Source organism: Pituophis catenifer, unplaced genomic scaffold, assembly GCF_029215685.1.
Source record: "Pituophis catenifer annectens isolate HBS135680 unplaced genomic scaffold, rPitCat1.0.hap2 SCAF_18, whole genome shotgun sequence".
Taxonomy (NCBI): Eukaryota; Metazoa; Chordata; class Lepidosauria; order Squamata; family Colubridae; genus Pituophis; species Pituophis catenifer.
The window spans coordinates 3,066,235-3,091,933 of NW_027256898.1; the positions used below are offsets into that span (position 1 = coordinate 3,066,235).

Sequence of the window (25,699 nt, forward strand, 5' to 3'; positions counted from 1 at the left end):
ATCTGTAATACTGTCTCCGAACTGAGACAGATTTTTAAGAAATGTCTTTAAGAACAGGAATAATAAGTTTAATTGGGAGCACTGGGATTTCTACTTCCAACTCTTAAGAGTAAAAAAAAAAAGACAATGAAAGACTTAATAGGGCTTCTCGCTGATCAGGAAGGAAACCTTTCATGTTTTTCTGTTTCAGCTTATTAATATTATTTTGTAACTAAAGGACCTTTGAGAAGAAGAGAGCTCCCCATCCCCAGATTAGCAAGATGGAATTCCATAATATTTTCGAAGAAGAACTTTCGCCTGATTTATATCCCATCGTAGAGGGAAGCAAGGAAGAAGAAACATATATATTTGAAGAGCAAGACATGGAAGGTTACAATGATTGTTTATCTATCTGCCTGTCTGTCTGTCTACTATCTATCTATCATCTATCTATGATCTATCGACTAATATCTATCTATCATCTATTGACTAATAATTAAAAAAACCATTTCTGCTTTCTGTCTAGGTGGTGAAGAAGGCGAGGAAGCCCCCCCAGCCGAAGAGGTTTCTTTGGAAGAAACTGAAGAGACTACGGATATTAGCAAGTGAGTCCTCGACTTACAACAGGGTTCAAAGTTACAACTGCACTGAAAAAAAGTGTGTTTTTACAGCTGTTTTTCACGCTTAACGACCATCGCGACATCCCCCATTGGTCACTGGATCAAAATCCAGGCGCTTGGCAACTGACTCGTACTTATGACGGCTTCAACGTCACGTGTTCCCTTTTTGCGACCTTCTGACAAGCAACGTCAACAGGGAAGCCGGATTCACTTAACAGCCAGGTCACTAACTTAACACCTGCAGTGTTTCAGCTTAACAACGTGTTGAACGGAAGGTCGTAAAAATGGGACAAAACTCAGGTAGCAAATGTCTCGCTCAGCCACAGAAATTTTGACCTCAATTGTGATCGTAAGTCGAGAACTACCTATATATCTTTACTCTAAACCACTCAATTTATTTAAATAAAACATAAAATAAATATATCTAATGAGGTTGTTGTTGTTGTTGTTGTTTTTAAAAAAAGAAAATTCCAAAGCAAAATTTGGAAACGTTGCTTCTTTAAAGCCGGGCAAAATTCTGGGACTTCATACAAACTCCCCCTCTCCTTGCGGGAGAAACACGATGGAGCTGGGCTGGGGCATGCCCATAGAGGGCACTCCAAATGCCACATCTGGCCCGCGTGCCAGAGGTTCGCCACCACTGGCTTATGCCCATTCCTCAATGCGTTTCTTTAATTTCTAGGCTGCCCTTCTCCGTCTCAGGCTGTTCCTTGATGTCGATAACATACTTTTTTAACCAACAGGAAAAGTTCGGAAGGATTCCCGGTGCCGAGTCGAAGACGGACCATGAACTACTCAGACCGAGTTCGTGTCCTCAACTTGCGGCGAAACCTGAACCAACTTGACAGTCTCACCAAAGAGAAAGAGCTGCTCATTCAAAAAACAAGGTCAGGTGGTGTTTTTTTTTTTTTTTCCCACCGTTGTCTTCCTTTTTCTCCCATGCCCCTAGCTCAGAAAATTTATTCCGGCTCCATTTGGAAGATGAGGAAAACGCTAACAAGGAAATAACTCCATTAACTTTAATTACCAAACAATCCAAAAGATGTCAAAAGCATCAAATCAAAATCAGGACATTGATTCCTTTACAGGCCTCGGCTTACGACCACAAACTGAGTCTGGAATTTTGGTCGTAAGTCGTTGTGGTTGTAAGTCGTGACAACATGCGACTGGACTCAATTTTACAACTGTACGACAGCTGCTCTGCGAGTTGCTGAGGTCCTTAAACAAACCTGACTTGGCACAGAAAGAACATTCTTTGTTGTGCTTTTTTGATGATGTTATTGATGTTAGCTGTCCATTTTAGGTCTTGAGATATGATAGTAGCTAGAAATGTGAAGGTCTCTATTGTTGATACTGTGTTGTCTAATATTGTAAGAGTATTATCCAGTATTGTATAGCTGAACTAGTTGTCAGCACTCCAAACTACATTCGTTCCAGTGCTGACATAAGGAGGAGAAGAGGGGGGCAGCTGGCAAGAGGACGCTTGACTTTTCACCTACTTATTTTCCCTGAAGATAATATCCCCTAAGAGATTAGATGGGAGGGGGGACTTTCCTGGGAGCTGAAGTAGTAGATATGGGGAGAGTGATTTGGAAGATGGCCAATGAGACGCAGAGAATTGGGGAACGGAAAGGGAAGGTTTGGGGTCAGGAAGTCAGTGTTGGCTACGATATAATTGGGGACAGATTGTCGTGCTTAATAAACGAAAGATTTCATCAAAGACTATTTGTTTGGAAATGCAATTTATTTTGAGACGACACTGAAACCTGACACTAGTCCTCATGCTCCTTTACTTGGGAGCCAGCAGATCTAAAGGATGGCGTGAGAAACGTTCACACTACAAGGGAGATTAGAACTCCTTTTTCCTCTTCCCTCCTCCTCTCTTTTCCTTTTGTGTAGCACCTGTCCCCTGGCGAACCCTTGGGCTAGTTTTTCCTTTTAATCCATGCACGGCATATTATCAGCATGGGTAGGTGAGGGATGCCACAGATGTCCAAAAAGAAACGGACTGCTGCGCCAGCCTCTCTGGCTGAATCCTGCTCGCCTGTATTTTCAGAGAAGAGTTGGCGACTTGCCACGACCGACTGGACATGCTCACCGGCCAGCAGAAGGATGTGGAGAAAGAAATTGAGAAGGAGAAGGAGGACGGGAACATGTATGTAGTTCGCCCAGCTGATCAGCAGTTTCTTCTCCAGGTGTTTCCAAGGGGGTATAAAATTGGCTGAATTCGGCTCCGTTTGGTGGCTGAAAAATATCCGCCATCTCTTTGATTTCCTTCTGTTTAAAGGTATTTAATGAATTAGCGATTAAGGTCTTCGATAAGTAAAACAAGAGTTATCTCCAGAGACCGCAGCCAGCGACAGGAGGAGTTAACCTTTTGCTGGGTGCAAGCAAAAAACCCAAAAAAATTCTATTTCTGATGCCATCTTTTATCTGTCCCACAAGTTATTAGTGCGTGAAAATGGGCTTTTTGTTCAGCGAATCTAGGTCCGTGCAGTTGCTTTCAAACAGCTCACTGTTCTCCGCTTCGACTTCAGAGGCAAGAATCCACCTAGGAGAGTTAAAACCAGCACTAGGGACAAACAATTGTTTCCCCTTCTCCCCCCATCCCACTTTTCGTTTCCACAGTTTAATCGCAAAGGAATTGCTCATTCGCTTCCCCACTCTTTAAAGCAAAACGTTGGTTAAAATGTTCTTGGGGTGCAAAGTTCTCGCTCTGGGATCAGCCAAGAAATCAAAGAGCCGGAAGGGACCTTGGAGGCAGGGTGGATAAAAATCGATGGATTAAAAAAAAAAAAAATGGATTTTTTAAAAAAATTAAATTGGATTTTTATTTATTTTTATTAAATTTATTTTAATAAAATGCTTTTGGAGTAAAAAAAAAAAATACCTAAAGAGTTTTTCTATTTAAGATACGTTAATAATTTAGTTTATTCGACATGAAATGGAGCTCACTTATGTAGCATGAGGCTGTATATTCTGCAATATTGGGACTGTCGGTGAGTCAGCAGCAGGTCAGAGGAGAAGCTGCTGCGGGACAGAGATGATGACAGTTGCTCTTTAAAAATGGTGATTTAAATCGAGTTGATTTAAATCAAGTCTTTTTACTAGTAGTTTAAAGCGTGATTTAAATCGACTTGATTTAAATCAAATCCACCCTGCTTGGAGGTCTTCTAGTCCAGCATCCTTACCCAAGGCCGCAATTAACAAATGCATTGGGGAAAGCAGGGAGTGATCACGTTCATTTAAGGCGATTCAATCAACCACCCTCTCCCTCCCTCCCTCCCTCTCTCCCTCCCCCCTCTCTCTTTCTCTTTCTCCCTCTTTCTCTTCCCCCTTCTCTCTTTCTTTCTTTTTCTTTCTTTCTTTCCCTCTCTCCCTCTCTCCCTCCCTCTTTCTCTTTCTCCCTCTTTCTCCTGTCTTTCTTTCTTTTTTCTCTCTCTCCCTCTCCCTCCCTCCATCTCTCCCTCCCTCCCTCTCTTTCTCCCTCTTTCTCTCCCCTCTCTTTCTTTCATTCTTTCTTTCGTTCTTTCTTTCCCTCTCTTCCTCCCTCCCTCCCTCTCCCTCCTTCCTTTCCTCCCTCCCTCCCACCCACCCACCCACCCCTCTCTCTCTTCTCCTTTGTCTCCCAGTGTATGAAAAGCATGCAAATGCAACACAACATTGGCACCAGGTTTGGAAGATGGCACACAATTGTTGTGCTGGCTCCGCTCCTTCAATTTGCTTGAATTAAAAGCTGCTGGGGAGACGGGGGGGGGCAGGGAGGGGGGGGGCTTGTACGCAGCAGATCAACTACATTTGCATCCACCCTTGTTGCTTCTTGCAATTAATTGAGTTAATATAATTGTGCCAAGGCGGAACGCATTATGTGCCGACTGGCTAAAAAAACGAAACAATCCCGATCCGCAGAATAAACAGCCTCATTATGCGCCGGCGTGCAAAAAAAACGAATGGGCGAAGGTGACCTCTTCAAATGCTTAAATTTAAAAGAAACAATCGGAGGCAGGACTGGGTAAAAGTTGCATTCCGTTTTTCAGTGAACCAGATTAAATCAGGTCCTCTCGCAAGGAAAATGCTCTCATTGTTTTCTCTCTCCCCCCCCCCCCCCTTTTACAGCTAGAGGCTTGGCATTTGGGAAAGCTGGCATCCAGGAAGAGACAAAGCATTAGGATTAGGATGGGTTTAAGGAATTTATTTAGGGCCACCCACCAAAGCACAGCCTCTGTCCGGGAGTCTGAATTTCCCGTGTGCCTTTTCTCGAACTTGCCAAATGTGATTGATTTCTAAAGATATCACAACACCTGGAAAACGCCTCTTCATCCCACCTCACCTGTGTCATTATTACCCGTTATAATCCTTCCGCTCAATTCTACTTTCTAGTCATTCTCTTTCAGGGATCACTTTTTCTTCTCCAAGAGAGCAAATGAACCACAAAACACTGAAATGGCAGAAAAACAGGAATTTTAATTTAATTATGAATTACAGAATAGCAGAATGAGAAGGGACCTTAGAGGTCTTCTAGATCACCCCCCCCTCAAGCAGGGGACCCATATACCATTCCGGACAAATGAGATTCTGGCCAATCTCTCCTTAAAACCCTCCAGTGATGGAGCAACCTACAACTTCTGGAAGCAAGTCATTCCGCTGGTTAATTGTCCTCACCGTCAGGAAATTCCTCCTTAGTTCTAAGGTTGGATTTATTCAAATTAAATCGAAATTGAAATGTGAATTTTAATTTCTCCAGGAGAGTGCCTCTTTCCTAGGCTGTGAGTTCGATCCTAGGTAGAGGCAGATATATTTCTCTCTCTGGGCACGATGAGGATATATCTGCTGAACAAAGCTCCGTATTGGCAACAGGAAAGGCATCTGGCCATTCAACGCTCTGCTAGCTCCATTCAGTTGCCCGGACTCCACTGCACAAGGGATTATGAGGTCGTTAAATGATGATGATGATGATGATGATGAGTGTCTCCTTCCTGGGCCATGTCTAGGGCTCTGTGTACAGCGAAGAAACCATATTCTTTGTGGTTGTTACAGGGGCTGTCGTGATTATTATTTTAGATGCAGGAGTTGGCTCTGATGTCTGCAGGGGGAGACCAAATAAAGAACCTCTTATTTGAAGTGTCGGCTGGTGTAGAGGTTTTGAAAGAGACTGAAAAGGATTCTTTTAGAGTATAATTGAAAAACATTCCATTATTATCAACCACCGGAAATTCAGAAAAACAACGACCTGAAACCCTCCGGGCTGCAGAATTGTTTCGCCTTTGTTTACGTGCTGACTTTGAACAATTCACTATTTCCAATTTTCTTCCCCTTTCTTTCTTTCATTTTTTTTCCTCTCCTCCCCTCCCCTCCTTTTAATGGCTCAGCGCGGCCGTGTCCCGCCTGCAGGCATTACATCGGCGCTTGTGTACTGAACTGGGAAACGAAAAGGGCCTCGAATCGAAAGTCACCGCAGCCCTAAATGAAAACGTGTAAGTGAAAAGAGACCCGGGGGAGGGGGGGGGAAGGAGAGCGGGACACATTGGGCCAACTGGATCCTTGCGCAATTTCCTCTTAATGCAATTTAGCGGCTTGGCTCGTCTTTGGGGGGACTGGGAGGGTGGAATCTCTCCTGAATGTTTTATAGGGTGAAGGGGAATGGATCTATAAACAGGCAAAGCACGTTCCGGATTTTCAAGTTGGCAGCACGCTTCGTTGGGAATTTTTTGAGCTTCGGCAAGGAAGCGTTTTTTTTTTTTTTCCCTCCTCTCCCTCTTCTAACTCTTCTAACAGTTCTGCCAACCTGAAACGCCTCACTATTCCCATATTGCTGACTTTTTCTTTAGGAATTTAGGAATTCAAGCTGTCACATTAGTATCGCCTCCCCTTTTTTCCTCCCCTAATGAAACCTCGTAGGGGAGGTCTGGCCCAAGAGTGGGCTTCAAAATTTTTTAGAAAGGGGTTCTCTGCCCGGATGCTGGGTGGGCGTGGCCATGGTGGGCGTGGCCTAGTCAACTTGCACCACAGTGGATGGGAATTTTTGCCCTCCCCAGGCTCCGGAGGCTTTTCTCGAGCCTCGGGGAGGGTGAAAATGGCCTCCCCAGGCTCCAGAGGCCCTCTGGAGGCCTTCCCAAAATTCCGGTAGGCCCGTTTTTTCGCCCTCCCGGAGCCTCCGTGCGTGTCCTGCACTTACCTGCATCCAAAATGGGCCGTGTGGGGACTCCTGGGAGGGGCGGGGTGGGGTGGGCAGGGCCAGCCAGGAGTGGGATTTGGGTGTTCTCTGAACTGCACAGAATCTTAGCTAGAGGTTCTCCCGAACCCCTGCGAACTCCCAGCAGTCCACCCCTGGTCTATCCTAAGAGGAAGCAACCAGCTTGAAGCCGCCCTGAATGAGGGTGGACTTGAAACCGTATCTCCATAGCCTACGTCCAATACCTTCACCCACTACACTATCCTGGCCTGTTGTGTTGGAAATGTGTTGATGTTCCTCAACCTGGTTGAGATACTGATAAAAGCCTCCCTTTGCCAAGGTTCGAAATGTGGAAGATTGAAATAGAGCAAGGAAATTTTGCCAAACTTCGCAAGCAGCTCAAAGTGGACGAGGCGGAGCTGGATCAGCAGCGCCGAGACCAAGCGGAGGAAAGGCTCCAGAAAGAGAATGAGTTGGCCCAGCTGTTGAGCCAGAGGTGGCAGAACACCGAAAGGTAAGCTGGATTTCAAACCCCCTCTTAAGGAATGCTTTGAAATTTCCACTACTTGTTCTGACCTAGTTACTCCCTTAACAAGCAGGAGGCAGGAATTGATCCTGGCAAAACCTCTTTTATTTACACGACTGTGAATTAACGTTCATTCACAGTCAGAAAGGTTTGTCCAAACAGTTTTTCAAAGGAATATTTCTCAACACAGACCTTATCTCGCTTGGCAAGCTGTCACGTAACTTGTTTCCAACCGGAGTACAAGGCCAAACTTGGCACAGAGTCTCTCAGAGTCACGGAACGAACGAATTGTTTCCTGCAAAAGCCCCCTCCCCGTTCGCTCCTCTTTTATTTCCTATGGGAGGGGCCAATCACCCCCAAGGTGTGGCTTTACTCCTGAGTCGACCCTGCTTTCTGAGTTGTTCTTGTCTTCCGACAGCTCTGCGTATGTGCACGCTGGGAACGGGCTCCAGCTGTTCCTCTGCCTTGCTGCTGTCTAACTCCCTCTCTGCCTCCGATGCAGAGCCCTCGTCTGAGCTTTCCCCAGCCCCCAGGACTGGCCCATGTTCCTCCCCAACCTCCTCACTGTTCGACTCTGCTGCCAGCTCTGCTGGTCGCCGATGGGCCACAACACTACAACTTATGTAAAGGCACCAGGAAAATCAGGAGATCCAGACAATTCAAATGGATATAAAGATTTTGTCAGGGTTCTGACCAATGCCCTAATAAAATTTAAGAGTCTCAAGCCATTTAGCAAGAAAAATCCTGTTGTTTATTAGGAGCGCCAGGTCGGCACAACCTAGGCGAAGCCAGCTCTGGCTTCACCTAATTCACACCTTGCCTCTGACCCTGTTTCCCCCTCCCCCCCCCCCAGGTTGTGTCATCAGTCACATTTCCCAATGAAGCAATTTTGCGGGTCGTAGAAATCATTCCCTCCAGTCGTTGTGGGTCTCCGTGGAGATGGCCTTGACTTGATGGTTGGCTAGGCTGTGTCTTGTTTTGGTGCAGCTGCGAGGCACGATTCCCATCCCCCCTGCCTATGGCAACTCGGGAGCAGGTCAGGAAAGCTTCGCGAGTTGACAGATTTATTGTAAGCTTGTGCTCTCTACAAGAATCTGAACTACTAACAGCCAAGGGAAAGTAGAGAGAGATAAGAATAAGAAGGAATTCAAGGTGGGCTGGGCTTAGAACCGGGGAGAAAACATTTCAGGAAACCTTGACAGGATGAGTGATGAAAGTTCTTTGCTGTCTATTACACGTTAGGATTTTGCGGTCCCCTTTGAAAAGAATTCTGCCTTTTTTTCTTTTCTTTTTTTCCCCCTGTAGAAAAATCCAGCAAGCTAGCAAGGCTTACGAAGAAAACCTGGCCACTGTGCTGGAAGATTCTCAGAGGAACCACGCAAAGGCCGTCCAGTTTCTGAAGGAGAGTTTAGGAAAGTATGTTGTTTAATTTTTCTTCCCTCTTGTTTCTCCTTTCAAAGAATGCAAGAGGTCTGGTCCATTAACTTTTGGGATTTTTCCTTCTCCAACCTGTGGCTCCAGATATCTTCAGCTCCAAAACATACAGTCAGGAGTGGTAGTCATTTACTTTCCCTACCAGTTCGCAAATGTGAGCGCACGCGCGCAGTCGCTACATTCGCGCACGCTCCGTCCACGTATGCACCTGGCCTTCCGTGCATGTGCTTTGCTGGCGCACATGTCTTCTGTGCCTCAAAAAAGCGCCTAAATAGAATGGCATAGAGCCAGGGCGAATGGGCGGGCCCCGATTTCCGCCACCGGTTCGGGTAAACCGGTCTGAACCGGCTGAATACCACCTCTGCATACAGTACTTCAGAGCCACAAAAGGAGGTGGGGGGGAGTAGAGATAGCTGGGGTTTTGTAGCCAAAACAAAATGGTTTCCTCTGGGAACCAAGGACGTTCCAACAGTTGGCCGAAGAGAGGAGGAGCGACGTTGCCCAGCAACCGGATAGCACCTTGATTGGACCATGTGACTGACTGATTGGGGAAAGGAGAAAAAACGTGTACTTTTATTGAGGTGAAAACCACGGGGACGTTTAGAGTCGGTTTTCACCAGCCTGTGCCAATATGATATATCCAATAAAACTGTTCTTTTGAGGAATCTACCTGCCTTGGAGTTCTGTGTGCTATGGGTGTATTACTTGGAAACCTGATGTCAGGTTTTCAGGCTGTCTTCGAATAAATTGCATCGCAAACAAAGTCTTTTATAAAACAAACTTTCATTTTATTAAGCACAGCACTTTTTACACCGACTCGTTGCAGCCGGCACTGACGTGCTGCCCCAAAACCCCTCCTCTTCCTTCCCCCACTCCTTTGCATTCCTTGGCCATCTTCCCAATCATTCACCCCTAATCTACTGCTCCAATTCCAAGAATTTCCCCCCTCCCATCCATCTCCTAGGGGACATTATCTCCAGAGGAAATAAGTAGGGGAAAGGCAACCGTCCCGTTGCAGACGCCTGCATTCTCCTTCTTATGTCAGCACTAGGATAAATGCATCTTGACGTGCTGACACCTGACAGATATACTGTATATAATTTATATAATAATACGAGATCATATGAGATCAAGGCTGCCTCCTCTCCTAGGTCCCATTGCATTGCAAAAGTCCTCAGCTAGCCTGCTGTAGAAGGACAGTAGAGGTGGGGCTTGACAAACCCAGGTTGGCCATGGCTTGCTAACCCTGGTTTGTTGACTGCATGAAGCAGCCAAGCTCTCATGGCACGTTAAGCCTTGCCCTTTGATGGGCATCAGCCCAGATGGCTGGCTTGGCACCAGCCTCTTCCCCAAAAACGGATCAGGATTGACTCTGTGCTTTTCCAACAGGGTTCGTGAGAAGGAATCGGCGGAGGAAGTGAGCCATCAGGAACACTTGCAAAAAAGGATGGAAACGGTGCTGTCTCTGAAAAACAGCATCAGTTCGAACCGGGTGAGGGCTAGCTGCTTGAGAAGGAGAATATGCCACTCAGTGTTGAAATGTAAAATTTGTTACTACTGGGTCTGTGGGCGTGGCTTGGTGGGTGGGTGGTAATGTGACTGGGTGGGCGTGGCCAACTTTTTTTAAATTTTATTTTTTAAAGCATTTCTTCTACAATTTTTTCTACTCAGCTGACGAGGTTGTTAAAAAATGCTTTTAAAAGGCTCTGACGATCAGGCAACTCAGCTGGGGAAGGATACTGTAAAATCTCCATTCCCACCCCACTCCAGGAGAAGGATACTGCAAAATCCCCATTCCCTCCCGATCAGCTGGGACTTGGGAGGCAGAGAATAGATGGGGGGCGGGGCCAGTCAGAGGTGGTATTTACCGGTTCTCCAAATTACTCCAAATTTCCACTACCAGTTCGCCAGAACTGGTCAGAACCTGCTGAATTACCACCTCTGCATTGCAGCATTCCCAAATTCAGACTTTTGGCAAGTGACTCATATTTACGACAGTTGCAATGTTCTGGAGTCATGGGATCACTTTTTTGTGACCTTCTGAAACACAAAGTCAATGGGTTTTCCAGATTCGCTTAACAACCGTGTGACCATCTTAACGACTACAGCGATTCACTTAACGGGGGGCAAGAAAGGTAGTAAAACGGGGCAAAATTCACTTAACAGCCGTCTCGCTTAGCAACATAAATTGGGCTCCATTGTGGTCGTAAGCCGAGGACCACATGTAACTTTTGAAAGCAATTGAAATCCGGGAGAGGATTACCTGCTGATTTCTGCCCTCGTGAACTGCTTTCCTGCAAATCCAAAAGCGAAGGCTTAATATTTTAATTTTTTCTTTCTTTTTAATATTCTTGTCTAGGAAAATCTCAAAACCCGTCAAGTCCTGAGCAAATTGATCGGACTTGATGCTCAAGAGCAAGATCAGAAAATAAAGGAAGCCATTCAGGCTGAAGGACACAATGTAACCCGGGAATTTTTTTGCCAGAAGCGACAACTCGAATTCGAAAAGCGGAAAAAGTGAGCTGCTAATTTTCGTGAAATGCCATGTTGATGTGGAGGTGGGAGGAAGTGCTGATAAATTAACAGATTTATGAGTTATTTCCTCCTAAGTCCTTGATGGGTGAGACCTCCGTTGCAAAGGGTCAATTATGCAGGGAGGGGGAAAAAGTTTTATAAAAAAGATATTTGGACTAGAATTCCTTGTCCAAATATCTTTTTTATAAAACTTTTTCCCCCTCCCTGCATAATTAATCCTTTGCAATGGAGGTCTCACCTATCAAGGACTTAGGAGGTAATAACCCATAAGTCTGTTAATTTATCAGCACTTAATTAATTAATTAAGAATTAAGTCTTCCTTAACATTTCAGGGCAATTTTCTGCTAGGATGTGCTTTGAAACGATCCCTATTTTTTTTAATAGCTGAAGCATCATTTAAAAAGTACTGTGTGCGCGCACAGATTCCCCCCCCCCTTTCGGTATGTTATTTTGAACATATTTTCAAATTCCAGAAAATGTTGCCTAAAAGTAACCTCAGTGTTAGTGGAGTACATCTGGAAAATAGAACCATTAATCCCTTTCCAACCTCCCTCCTCCTTCCTGATATCTTGTCATTTCTTGTTAAAAACATGGAAATTCTTCTTCCTTAGTTAATTCTAGTCAATCAGCAGTAGATTTTGCCAAAAGGTGAGAGGAGACCTGAATTTTAGCAGCTGGTAGCCACCAGCTATCAGAGTTCTTTTGATAGCAGCCTCAAGAGTCCTTTCAAAGAAGGATATATGCAAATGCAATAAAAATGCAGGTCACAAAGCGCACACATTCGATTCTTATATATATATACTAGCTGATAACCCGACGTTGCCCGAGTATTTATTTATCCCAATCCCCCTTACCAGAGGGAGCCCCCTTGTGAAGTACCGTGAAGCCGTTACCATGGCAACTCCACTGTGCTGTACAGTAGAAGCCATTTTAAGGCACAACAGGCTATATCTTAACAGAACTTGAATCCAAAATGCACACTATCACTGTCAAAAGTACTGTGATTTGACACTATAGATATAATTCATTCCTTTTCATTTCAGCGGCCCAGGCATTCCAGAGTCATGCTGGAACACACACACACACACACCACACACACACACACACACACACACACACAACCACACACACACAACCACACACACCGAGGGGTGTTGGGGTGTCTTACCCCCCACAGTACTTTTATCCAGAGTAAATCATCTGTGTACCAAATTTGGTTGAAATTGCTCGAGGCGTTCCAGAGTTATGCTGGAACACACACACACACACACACACACACACACACACACACAGAGCCATTTTTATATAGATAGATAGATTTTTAAAGGATTAGCGGATTAATCCTTTTGGGCTCAGAGATCGGCGGTTTGTTCCCTCAGTTTCCCTGGTGTCTGTTCCCAGTTTGTCTCCATTATCTGTCATTGTATCACCCACAGGGAGTTTCTGGACCAACAAAAAACCAGGAAACTCGAAATAGTCGCTCGGATTTTGAAAGAAGAAGCCCAGGTGGAGAGAATAAAAGCACAATCTCGTCCCCAGAAATCTAAAGGCCCGGACAAACTCTCCGACGCCATTAAGTGGCGCATGAAAACATGGCGTTACATTGAGGAAACGTGTAGCGATAAGGTGGCGCCTGTCATACAGGTGAGAGAAAGCAGGGAGGGCTTATTATCATTGATCAACTGGTGGGGACTGTTTGGATCAGATTAAAATCCTTCTACGTCCTTCCTTCCTTCCTTCAATTAGCAACTTGTAAAGGTTCTGTGAAATGGCCCAGAATGGAAACTCTCCTAATTTGTCAATGTGGGATTTCATCACCGCAGACATCAGCCTGGACAGGCAATGCAGAGTTGTGTATCTTAATTATTTTTTTCCTTTTTTCATAAATAGCAGATTTAAATGGGAGGAATCCATGTGGATCTTACTTGGTGTGTAGACCCCAGCAGTAAAGATGAGGTATACTGATCCATAAGCAGGGATGGGATTCAGCCGGTTCGGATGTTAATTTTAATCTGGTTCGGCGAACCGGTTGTTGCAAGGATCGGCTCGCCCCGCCCACCCCACCCCGCTCCTCCCAGGAGTCTCCACACAGCTAGTTTTGGATGCCAGATAAGTGCAGGGCCCACGCGGAGGCTCTGGGAGGGTGAAAAACGGGCCTACCCAAAGTTCCGGAAGTCTGGAAATGGGCCTGTTTCCAGCCTCTGGAGCCCGGAGGAGGCCATTTTCACCTTCCCAGAGGCTCGAGGAAAGCCTCCGGAGCCTGGGGAGGGCAAAAAACAGGCCTACCGGAAGTACCGGAAGTCCGGAAACGGGCCCGATTCCAGCTTCCGGAGTCTGGAGGAGGCCATTTTCGCCCTGCCGGAGGCTCGAGGAAAACTCTGGAGTCTGGAGAGGTTGAAAACACCCCCCCACCCCTCCATCTCCATGGTGCAGGAGGCCGAGTAGGCCACGCCCACCATGGCCATGCCCCCATCAACCGGGCAGAGAACCGGTTGCTAAAATTTCTGAATCCCACCCCTGTCCATAAGCCAAGACACTTGATTCGTCTTCATGGGTGTTCTTGGCAAGAAAGCCATTTATTTGGAAGTAGGGATGGGTCTGTTCCAAATTAACCGAAGTTTCTAGGAGTTTGTGATGAATTTGATGTGGGTTTTTTTTCCTCCTCATTTTCCCAAGATTTTGTGATTAATTCACCTGGCCAAATGACCCTTTGAATTTTCGCCACTCTCTTCTGCAACAGAAACATTGGCGCAGCCCTTCAGTTTCCCCCTCGCTGGACGACAAAAGTTGTAGCGCCTCTTGTGACTTCATCCCTGAAAGCAAAACCGAAGGCGAGCAGGAAAATGCGGACAATATTCTCGCGGAGCCCGAATTTGTGGGGATCTGGGACCAAGAATATAACCCGCTGCAGGTACAGATCCATCTTTCTGTCTTTTCCGTTCGTTTTCCATTCGCTCTTACCCGCTTGGTGGATGGCAAAAATACATATTTACCAAGAGATGAACTCAATCTGTCACCCTGCTCCATTATCCCTGTTTAATGTGTTTTTAGGATAACGGAATAACAGTGTTTGGGAGTACCCAAAACTTCTGGAGGCAAGTTGTTCCACTGATTAATTGTTCTCACCATCAGGAAATTTCTCCTTAGTTCTAGGTTGCTTCTCTCCTTTCCATCCATAGCTTCTTCTCCTGCCTTCAGGTGCTTTGAAGAATAGGTTGACCCCCTCTTCTTCTTTGTGGTACCCCTCAAATATTAGAAGATGGCTATCATGCCACCCCTAAGTCCTTCTTTTCATTAAACTAGAGGATGGGATGGAGTCTCGTGATTGAGTAAAGTTGGAGTAAAGTTCCAACCCTGTTATTCTATGTTCTGGGTGTCAACTTGCAAAGCTTTCAAGTTGCCATGAGCAGGAGGGAGGAAGAACTGATAGAGATGATTGATTTCCCTAACTGAAGTGCATTCCATACATTCTTCCTGACCGCAATCAGAAGGAGGGTGTTGGATTTCACAGCCAGCCAAAGTGGTTAATTGGAGAATGTGATTTATGACATGGCCAGAGAGGAGGGGAGAGACAGGGTCATAGGGGAACGTAAATCTACGTGGGATTAGTTCTAACTGCATCCGAATATTGCCGAAATGGTGCTCCTAATAAATGACTGTATTTCTTTTGAAGTTCGGCTCATGGCTCATGAATTAATTAGGGCATCTTTCGGAAACTTCACACTGGGTTCTAGATTTAAATAAATCCCTTTTTTGACGTGTCAGCTGGGGCAAAGAACTGGTGGGCACCAAAAGACACCCTGGCAACAACTCCCACTTTAGCTGAAAAGAGAGAACGTCTTTTATAAAAAAGACAGCCTGGCTAAGTTGTTCAGTGGCTAAGACGCTGAGCTTGTCGATCAGAAAGGTCCGCAGTTTGGCGGTTCGAATCCTTAGTATAGGTCTCCTGCGTGACCAGGGGGTTGGACTAAATGACCTCTAAGGTCCCTTCCAACTATGATACTGTTATACTGTTGAGAATAAATGGAGAAAGCCACCATTTTTCTACAAATCTTCTGTCTCCAGCCCTTTTGAATCAAATGAGCCCTTTCTTTTATCAAGCTGCTCTGTTTTATAAGTCCTTTTGAAACCAGCGTTGCCTTATTTCTCAGGTCCTGGATGACAAAATTGATTCCAAACCTCTCAATGTGTCGAAACTTGAAAAGGACATTTTTGCCCGGAATTTGGAGAAGTTACATGCTGGAGTCATTCGCAAACACCGTGTTTGTGGACGTGAGTTTAAAGGGTGTCCTTTTTACAGCAAGCCGAGCCTCATTCATTTCAAGGTGAGTGATGACTTGGATCGACCATGTTCACACAGCGGGCTGAAGTTGGCTTGTTTTAAATCTGGACTAGGTCTCCCTCTCTTTCTTCCTGCGATGTGCAAACCCAAACTGTTGGATTAGTTGATGGTTTGGTCCATTGTGCAAAGCTAGGAAATGAATCCGTGATTCAGTAGATTGATTTACACTGAATATGTTGTCGGTTTGCGAGAGGAGGAACTGCCTTTCTTGGCCAAATTAATATGTTATGATTGCGATGACAACAACGTGAGCATTTTGAAGAGCTTTAATCCAATACTATAACTTAGTCTTTGCTAACTTGGATGCCCGCTCTGTAGGTAAGGATCAATTTTTCAATTCCCCAGCTAGCATATTATTGATAATTCAGATTTTTTTTAATACACATTTGGAGACCATCTACTTTTCTATCTTCAGCATCTTTAAAAGCCTTCATCCCATTAAAGAAGGCAAGCTGGTCTATAGCCAGTATGCTCAGCTTTGCAAATCTCCCAGTATAAATAGAGTTGCCATTGTTTTAAAATATGTTTTTTTTAATTTTAAAAATAGAATACACCAGATTCTCGTACTTCAGGTGCATGGTACATTTATAAAAACATTTTAAAAATTCATAATATATTAAAATGCAGTTAGGATTATTTTGTTTTGTGTGTTTGTGTGTGTGTGAGAGAGAGTGTACTATTTTGGAAAAAGGCATTTCTCCAGAATGGGGGAGAAAAAAAGGAAACGCTGCTTTTAATTCTGATTATCTGTTTTTAAAGAAATAAAAAAAACATTGAAGAGCCTGTTGCCCGGTTAATCGCAAGAACATTTTAAAAAGCCGATCAGAAAGTAATTTAAAAGTATTTAGTCGATTTGCAATCTTACTTCTGACCGAATAAATACATTCTATCTATCCAATCGAATGCTCTCCAGTTTAAGCAGTTGTGTTGCACTGATCAAACCATCATGCTTTCCGTGACAATAAAGCTAATATATTTAAAAACAAATATTTCCAGGACTTCGATGTTGGAAAAACCTATAAAAAGAAGGTGACTTTGATCAATGCCTTCTATAGTATCAACTACTTGAAGCTGGATGGCGTCAGCGAACATCTGAAAGATTTTTTCACTGTGCTGTAAGTCGATATACGCTAGTCATTTAACCAGGGTTTGTGGATCGTACGGCTACTTGGGCATTCTGGAAACATGCGAGGGAGAAAGATTTTCTGTAAAATAATAATAAGGGGGCTGTCACTATGCCAACATTTTAATAATTATAATAACAACAACAATAACAACAATAATAATAACAACAACAACTTTATTGTCATTGTACGTGTATACACAGTATACCCATACAACGAAATTCACTTAACACCCAGGTCAAACACGCATAACAATCCCCAAACACCCACCCACCACCTACCACAAATTCCCCACCCCTAAACCACCCAAACATCCACACAACAGGCCAAGTAATGCTGTCCATCAGCTCACTGATGGTGGCCCTTTAGTTCGTTGTTGAGTGCAATTATAGCTCTGGGATAAAAACTATTCAGAAAACATGTGGTCCAAGTTTTAATTGTTCTGTAATTTTCCCTCGCAGCTTTGATCCCCCGGGCCCAATGTCCTCAGGAATGTCTTGTGAAGTTGGGGTGACCTTTAAACCTATGGTAAGAGAGATGTGTCCATATGCGTTTGAAAGGGAGACAGGAGCCTGAGCCGAAATTTTGGAAACTAGGCAATGGAAGAGGGTAGAGGTGGGAGAAATATCTAGATTGAAGAGCCAAGAAGGAGACGCAGACAGAGATAAAGATTCAAGAGAGGAATTTGGGAGGCAAGTCAAAAAAAACCATAGCAATTGAAGTATTGAAGCGGGCAAGAGATGATGGATAGATGATTTCTCTTTTTTGTTTTTGTTCTGATTTGCTTTTCCTTTTCTCTCTCTCTCTCTTTTCTTTTTTTTTAGGTAGTTGACATGACTAGAAGTTAGGTAGGATAGAAAGAAAAAGTCTCTTAATAAAGGGTGACAGGATTAAACGTTAGAATAAGTGATAGAAATAAGAGAAGGGGGAATATCTGTATACACTTTAATACAACAAGAGAAAACATGGACTAATGACAGATTGCAACTTAATATAAATGAGTATTATTATTAGAAATATATAACTTGATTGAATGTAATAACTACAATTAATTCTACTAGATTAATTCTACTAGTTTAATAGTTTTATTCGTATTAGAATGTATGATTCCCAGGTGCCACGCATTGATTTGATACGTTTGTAAAAAAAAATTAAAAAACTTGGAGACATGTGTCCACTCCGCCTGATTAAATGGACGACCGTTTGGAAATTTCACAGTAGCCAAGAAGATCGATGGCCGAGTCACACTTGGGTAACAGTCTGATAAAGCCACGAATCTCCATTGCTCTGCTGTGTATAACTGCCCCGTGGCCTTTGAAGTCAAGATTTTTTTTTGAAAAAGCTTCCCTTGTGGAAAGAGGAGACAGAAATTACAGTTTATTCATTTGGGCCCAGTGTTGTTTATTTTCTTCAACTCCAGTTTTTTCAGGTCCAGGAAAAACGTTTTCCAGTTTTTCCTTTTTCTTTTAATGATTTCAGATGTTCAGAAAGGGCTACAGCAAGATTGTTCCCCAGCGTTTCTATTTAAAACCGTGGCAAAGATCCCGAGATTTCCTTCGGTTGATGTGCTACCAGTGATTGTTTTTCAGCCAAGGGTTTTATTAGTTCTCTAGGACTAGGGCAATTCGATAACAACTCTCAAGGGCCAGCGGCCTAGATCCCCGTAATGCTATAAATACCAATTTGAACTTTTTTAACTTTGAAGAAGCATTTCTCGCCGCTATATTTCAGCCATTTACAGGTAGCCCTCGAACTTACAGCCATTCATTTAGTGACAGAAGTTACAACAGCATTGGAAACATCAGGACTTATGACCATTTGTCACACTTAATGACCATTATTGCAGCATCCCCATGGTCGCATGATCAAAAATTCAGACACCTGTGCAACTGGCATGTAATTTATGACGATTGCATCTCTCTCTCCCTGTTAAAGTAGCTTAGAACTGTGTTGGCTTTTTTTTTGGCAATTGCAGCACACTGCTGGCTCATATTTACAGAATACAGAGTTGGAAGGGACCTTGGAGGTCTTCTAGCTGATTTGTGGTCATAAGTCGAGGAGTCCCTGTACACAGGAAGAGAAATAACATGCTATTCGTGAGATGAATTTCTCAGGCCCTTCAGATATTTAATGGGCTGATAAAGGTATCTTGCTTGTTTTCTTTCAGATAAATGAAGATCTTGAAGGAGAAGTCACCTTTTTATCCCAAACTGGATCCTTTTCCATTCCCCTGAAGTGTTCAACCAAGAAGTGTGTGGTAAGTCCAGATTTTGCCTTAGGATCCGAGAGGAAAATTCTATCTTGCTTTGGTATACTACCGTATTTCCCCAAAAATAAGACCCTGTCTTTTATTTTTTTTGAACCATGAAATAAGCGCTTGGCCTTATTGCCATGCGCTCAAAAGCCCGATTGGGCTTATTATCAGGGGGTGTCTTATTTTGGGGGAAACAGGGTATATACAAGAGCAAAGGAAAAAAAAACATTGGAATTCATTGTTGGAATGTATTTTTATGCAACAAGTACAGTAGTATTTAGCCAGTAGATGGCAGTGTTTACAAGCCTGGATCTATGATATATACTCTATGCTTTTTTGCTCTAAATAGAGTTTCCTGTTACAATTATGCAGTTGAGCAGTAAAGCACATGGTGACTGTACTCTTTGTTTGCTCTGTGTGGTGCTATCTATAAAACAGAATTTCTAACAAAATGTTAGCAGGAAATGAGGAGAAGCAGGAAGAGATCTGGGAGAATTCAAATGAACAGCGGCCTAACAGCATTTCAATAAATAAACTACACACTACTTTTCTTGAAATAAATCCACAAATCATTTACTCTGTAGCCAGCTCTGTCTGTTTAAAGGAGGCTACTGTGAAATGACACTCTAGCAAGCGTAAGGATACATTATTTGATTTGGATGGCAAGCCTCACCCTAAGTAAACCCACAGATGTTTAAATCCTTTTTCACACATGAAAGGAAATGCCTTTTTAATATATTTTTAAAAATGAAGGCAAGCGAAAGAATACATGAACACAGAAATCGGGCAGAGGCTTATTTATCTCTCCGTGTTATTTTATTTCTTTTATTAGATTTTTATCCAGCCTTTTCCACCAGGGGACTCAGGGTGAGATTCATACCCTCTCTCTTCCAGTTTTTAACCCACAAGAACCCTGCAAGGTAGACTGGCCTGAGGTAGAACAACTGGTAGAGTTTGACTCAGCAAACCTGTTTGTCTACTTCACGTCCAGCACCTTAACCATTTCCCCATGGTGTGTTTGTGTGTGTGTGTGTTTGTGTACATCACACACACGTCTGCAGACATTATTTTCCACCCTGATTATTATTTTGATCACCGTCAAGTTGCCAAGTTTTTGAGCTGCGGCATTTACAGGTTGATAAGTCGACGGTCTACTCTGTAAATTGCCATTTAAGATTTTGTCCTATTTTTTTTTTTAAGTCAGAAGTGTTTGAGTCGTGCCTGATGTTAACGACCTTCTTCGCCAGGGTCGTTAAGCGGATCACTTGAAGTTGTTAAGTGAATCCTGCAGTCCTTAAGCAAATCCAGCTTGCCCCATTGACTTTGCTCAGTCAGAAGCTGGCCGAGAAAGTTTCAAATGGTGACTGCACCCATCATAAATACATTATCTATGTATTTATGATGGGTGCGGTCACCATTTGCAACTTTATATCTAAATGCCCCAGTTTTGATCACAGGACCTCACGCTGTAACTGTGAGGACCGGTTGGTTATTAGTCACTTTTTTCCACTGCTGTTGTAACTTTTAATAGCTGCGAAACAAAATGGTTGTAACCAGCGGTGGGTTTCGGATTATGTTACTAATGGTTTGCCCTGCGCACGCACCAGGGGTGGGTTCTACTTACCTTTACTACCGGTTCGCATCGTGCCCGTGCGCAGATCACTTCTGATGACGTCCGGGTCAGTGGGCGGAGCCTCCCGCCGGTTTTACTACCGGTTCCTGCGAACCGGTCTGAACCGGGGGCAACCCATCACTGGCGCGCATGCTCACTTTGTGCCCGGACGTGCCCGGTTCGTGCTGACACCTGCCTTCCACATATGTGCCTGGCCTTTCGTGCTTGTGCTTTGCTCACATGCGCACCTTTTGCCTAAAAGATGTGCCTAAATAGGATGGCATAGAGCCAGGGCAAGTGGGCAGGCCCACCCGCGATTTCTGCTTCCGGTTCGCCAAAAACCATCCCGAACCGGCTAAATCCCACCTCTGGTTGTAACTTGAGGACTTTTCTGTAGAGACGCAGAAACGCTTGTGCTCCTTCCCTGAACCAACGCGATCGCCCCCGTAGCGTTAAATCAAATTATTTCCCTCTCCCCGCCCTCCACTTTCTCTTTTTTTTTCCAGCTGTCCCTTGATAAAGAGCTCATAGATTTCGGCATGCACGTGGTTGGGGAAACCATTTCACGCACCATCACCTTGACGAACGACGGGGCCCTGGGGACACGGTTCCGGCTCCGAAAATTAGGTGACACCGAGGCTCCATACGCAGTTCCAATGCCTTCCACCGAGAAACCGGTAAATCTGCATTAAAGTTCATCAGTCAATCTAAAAATAGCCAGTTAATAGTCATTTTTCCCTCTCTGCCCCACCCCGAAAGGACCAGTTTCAAGGTCCTTTCGGCCTGCATGGTAGCTCTTTCCAAAGAAGTTAATCCATGCAACTTTGCTCCAACTAAATCAAGGTGTCTTTAATTTCATATTTTGACCAGAAAGATGCCATTCTCGGCTCCTTAAATGGAGCATTTTCCCACCCTGAGGCTTGCGGTGAAGCCAAAGGCTTAAAAGAATCGGTGGGAAGAGAAGAACGGAAATAATGCAGGATAGAAATATTGAAAACAGATTTTTCCGAGGGGGTCTCTTTCCTTCGGACTTCGGACTCAAAGTGAAAAAAAAATTATCGGGAGCTGTGTTTCTCAACCTTGGTGACTTTTTTTTTTTTAATTTAATGTCATTTTTATTTTATTCCCAAAAAAAAAAAAAAAAAGTTAAAAGACAAAACTCCACTTTGATCAGAAAGTCAAAATACAATTTTTTTCTCTTTTAATGTCTTGATTGTTTGTTTGTTTGATCAGATTTTACTAATAACTTGTGTCTGGAACTCTGCACTTTGATATGGCCCAAGGGCTAATCAATAAACTAAACTAAACTAAACTAAACTAAACTAAACTAAACTAAACTAAACTAAACTAACTAGGTTAATGCAGTAGGCTCAGCCATAATTTAATTTGTTGGATTTAGCTCATTATTATTTGCACATCCAAGCCCTTGTGGCTTCTTAAACTATAAATAATTAAGTGATGGCTTGGTACAGCTTGTGAGCAAAATTCTATTTTTTTCCCCCATCTATTTTTTTGCCCCATGCCATTTCCTAACCACTTGACCAAACGTTGCCAAGGTAAGGAGATATTTTGGAATGTGGGTTTTTTTTGTAACCTCCCTAAAAATGTCCATTCTGGGATACGAAACATTTGGCTGATGTCCAGTTCAATCAATCACCTCCTGCCATCACAACGGGAAGTGCAATCCGGCCTGGAGGTGCACATCCCCAAACCTTGAGGGTCCATCTGGGGAAAATGATTGGAATTGGACTCTTTTCAACGAAGCCGCTCGTCCTTCCCATATTTAGGTCTGCTCTGCTACCGGTGAATTATTCAACATGGAGAAAAGCAGCTACAACACGGGAACTGACGCCGTGTCTCTGTCCCGCTCGGAAGAGGTTATCCAAGGCGCTGCCCCGCTGGAGAAACTACGTAGCGATGCCACCATAACCACCACGAATGGTATGCAGCTGGCTTTCCTTCGTTCGCAACTGCAGTGGTTAAAGCAGGGGTCAGCAACCCGCGGCTCTGGAGCCGCATGTGGCTCTTTCATCCCTCGGCTGCGGCTCCCTGTCGCCGCCACAATTTTGAGAGGAGCTTCCGGTTATGGGGAGGAAAAGCAAGGCGCAGCAGGAAGAAACTCTATGGCAAGGGGCAGGTTTTCCAGTCACGATTGATAGGGCTTTCAGATAGGACAGATAGAGGAAAAAGGATGCTGCGCTAGGAGGAGACTCTATGGTTGGGGGAATTGGACTTCCGGTCGGCTCCAGAATTGAACGGTGGGAACTTTTGTGGCTCTTTTGAGTTTTTAAGGTTGCCGACTCCTGGTATAGACCACTGGGCCACACAAGGTTTTTAACGATAGACAGAGCCCCAGGGTAGATATCATGTCTCTTGATTCTCCTCCGTTTCCTTTTTCAAGAGCCACAGGCCGTGATGGAGATGGACATCGCTGGAGAAATCTCAACGCTTTCTCCAGATGTCGGCTCCCTGGATGACCCCCCGGAAGAGTTCTGCGAACTAAAATTGGGCAAGGTAACAGAGCCATGGAGGACTTGTTCGATCTGAAGGTGGCGTTCGCGGATGGATCCAGGTGGCGTGATTCCCGAGTGGGCAGTCACCAGAGTGGATTATCAAAGAGAGATCAAAACCTAGAACGAAGGAGAGATTTCCTGACGGTCATCATCGTCAACTCCTTTTTATGACCCCATAATCCCTTGCGGAGTAAGGTCTGGGCAACTGAACAGAGCAGAGGGTTTCCTGGCCGGATGCCCTTCCTGTCACCAGTGCGGATTTTTTTTTATTCAGTAGATAAATTCTCATTGTGCCCAGAGAGAGAGAAATATCTGCCTCTACTACCTAGGATCGAACTCACAGCCTCCTGATTTTGAGGCGAGAGCTCCACCTCTAGGCCACCGCACCACTCAGAGATTTCCTGACAGTGAGAACTATTGGCTTGCCTCCAGAAGTCGGGGGTGCCCCAACACTGGAGGTTTTCAAGAAGAGATCGGGCAGCCGTTTGCCTGGAATGGTCTAGGGGAGGGGTAGGCAAACTTGGCTCTTTTACACCTCGTGGACCTCAACTCCCAGAATTCCTGAGCCAGCCATAGTTTCCCCCTCTTGTATAAGGTCTCCTGTTCTAGCTGGGGTTTTGAGTAGAAGCAGGGGTGAAATGTTTCCGGTTCAGACCGGATCGCCCAATCCGGTAGCGAGGGCGGTGGGTGTTTCGGAGAACCCGTAGCAAAAATCCCTGCCCCCCCCCCCACATGCCCAGCTGAGCCGCGCAATCATCAGAGGCTTTTTTTTTTTAATTTTTAAAAGCATTTTTTCGGCTTTTCTACAAGAGGTTGTAGAAAAAATGCTTTTAAAAATTAAAAAAAAAGAAGCCTCTGATGATCGCGCGGCTCAGCTGGGATCGTCAGAGCCTTTTAAAAGCATTTTTTCTACAACCTCGTCAGCCGAAGAGGTTGTAGAAAAAATGTTTTTAAAAGGAAAAAAAAAAAGCCTCTGACGATCAGGCAGCTCAGCTGGGATCGTCAGAGGCTTTTAAAAGCATTTTTTTTACAACCTCTTCTAGCTTTTAAAAGGCTCTGACGATCCCAGCTGAGCTGCCTGATCATCACAGGCTTTTAAAAGCATTTTTTTTTTTTACAACCTCTTCGGCTGAAGAGGCTGTAGAAAAAATGGTTTTAGAAGTAAAAAAAAAAAGAAAAAGTTGGCCACGCCCACTCAGTCACATTACCCCACCACCACCACCAAGCCACGCCCACAGAACCGGTAGTAACAAAGCCCCTTCCAACTCTTTTGTTATTCTATCTTTCCACCCTTGAGGTCGCAATAAGAAAATGTTAGAATAAAACCGCTTAAAAATCTCTTTTTAAGAATCGGAAAGAAGAGACCTTACTGAAAATTACTAATAAACGGAGCTCTTTGATGATGGTTTCGTTTTTTTTGCTTACCTGCAGGTAACCGAGGGCGATATCGGGCCCTTCAGCTCGGTCAAACTTCAGATTATTTTCACACCCGTGGTTCCGGGGACCGTCCAGGCTGATTTCGAGATCACCTTTGAGAACCCAGATTGCAAACCAGTGAGTGGTGGGATTAATTTCTCTCCCCCTCCCCTGCCGCAGATACATTAAGAACAGAGCCAGCAAATATCTGTCAAGGTTCCAAGTAATACATTCCCAACAATGAGTACTCCGAGCAGGCATATTCCTCAAAGAACATTTTATTGGGACATATATTGCCACAAACTTGGTGGAAAACTGGCTCTTAAATTCCCGCAGGTTTTACACCCAATTAAAAGTAAAACTTTGTCACTTCCTCCCAAAAGTCACCAGTCATATGTGTTGTGACCCAGGCCCAAGTAGGTAGTAATTGACACAACCAAGTAGGTAGTAATTGACGCAAACAGTTCCAAAACAAACAGACTTTATTAGAACAGCTGAGAATTAACTCCTTCTCAGTGTAGTCCAAACTAAATTAAAACAAACTCTTCGTAACACAAATTCTTCAGTCTAATCACCAACCTTGGTATAATTAGGCAAACTGCCAAAGGCTCCTCTTGGCAAAAGCTCAGAAGCAGAAGACGCCGACAAGAGAAAAGTGCAGCAAGACTATCAACGTTGTTTTCCGGCAAAGAGCCCAAGAGCCGTTGCTGGTTTTTTAAGCCTTATGGGAGGGGCCAATGATCTCTTGGCCTTACTCCTGAGTTGTCCTCTTTGCTTCAGCTGCTCCTGCCCTCTGGCAGCTCTTGTTATACGTGCAATAGGAACAGGCTCTTCCTGTTCCTCTGCCTCTCTGATGTCAGCCTCTGGAGGCTCCGGAGTCCGCACATCACTCCCCAATGGCCCTGGCCCCATCTCTGCCTCCGACGCAGAGCCCTCATCCGGGCCTTCCCCAGCCTCCAGGACTGGCCCATGTTCTTCCTCAGCCTCATCGCTGTCCGACTCCGCTGCCAGGTGGCCGACAAGTGTTTGATGACCATTTTTTCACACTTACGACGGTCGCAGCATCCCCCATGGTCACACGATCACAATTCAGACACTTGGGCAACAGGGACTCGTATTTATGAAGGTCGCGGTACCCCAGGGTCACATGATCCCCTTTTGCGACCAAAGTA

The 25,699-nt window shown here is 44.5% G+C and overlaps 1 protein-coding gene across 1 annotated transcript in view; it reads left to right on the plus strand.

The window, feature by feature from the left end:
- The first annotated feature begins 260 nt into the window (after positions 1 to 260).
- CFAP74 (cilia and flagella associated protein 74) overlaps positions 261 to 25,699 on the plus strand; it is a 52,760-nt gene continuing 27,321 nt past the window's right edge. Inside the window, exons 1-19 of the mRNA XM_070956154.1 lie at positions 261 to 369; positions 506 to 584; positions 1,343 to 1,486; positions 2,656 to 2,754; positions 5,969 to 6,073; positions 7,112 to 7,285; positions 8,603 to 8,713; positions 10,121 to 10,223; positions 11,091 to 11,248; positions 12,703 to 12,910; positions 14,007 to 14,177; positions 15,418 to 15,591; positions 16,605 to 16,723; positions 17,194 to 17,260; positions 18,900 to 18,989; positions 21,105 to 21,275; positions 22,386 to 22,539; positions 23,000 to 23,112; positions 24,543 to 24,665. Of these exons, the coding sequence (XP_070812255.1) occupies positions 261 to 369; positions 506 to 584; positions 1,343 to 1,486; positions 2,656 to 2,754; positions 5,969 to 6,073; positions 7,112 to 7,285; positions 8,603 to 8,713; positions 10,121 to 10,223; positions 11,091 to 11,248; positions 12,703 to 12,910; positions 14,007 to 14,177; positions 15,418 to 15,591; positions 16,605 to 16,723; positions 17,194 to 17,260; positions 18,900 to 18,989; positions 21,105 to 21,275; positions 22,386 to 22,539; positions 23,000 to 23,112; positions 24,543 to 24,665 (2,472 nt within the window). The remainder of the gene's footprint in view (positions 370 to 505; positions 585 to 1,342; positions 1,487 to 2,655; positions 2,755 to 5,968; positions 6,074 to 7,111; positions 7,286 to 8,602; positions 8,714 to 10,120; positions 10,224 to 11,090; positions 11,249 to 12,702; positions 12,911 to 14,006; positions 14,178 to 15,417; positions 15,592 to 16,604; positions 16,724 to 17,193; positions 17,261 to 18,899; positions 18,990 to 21,104; positions 21,276 to 22,385; positions 22,540 to 22,999; positions 23,113 to 24,542; positions 24,666 to 25,699) is intronic.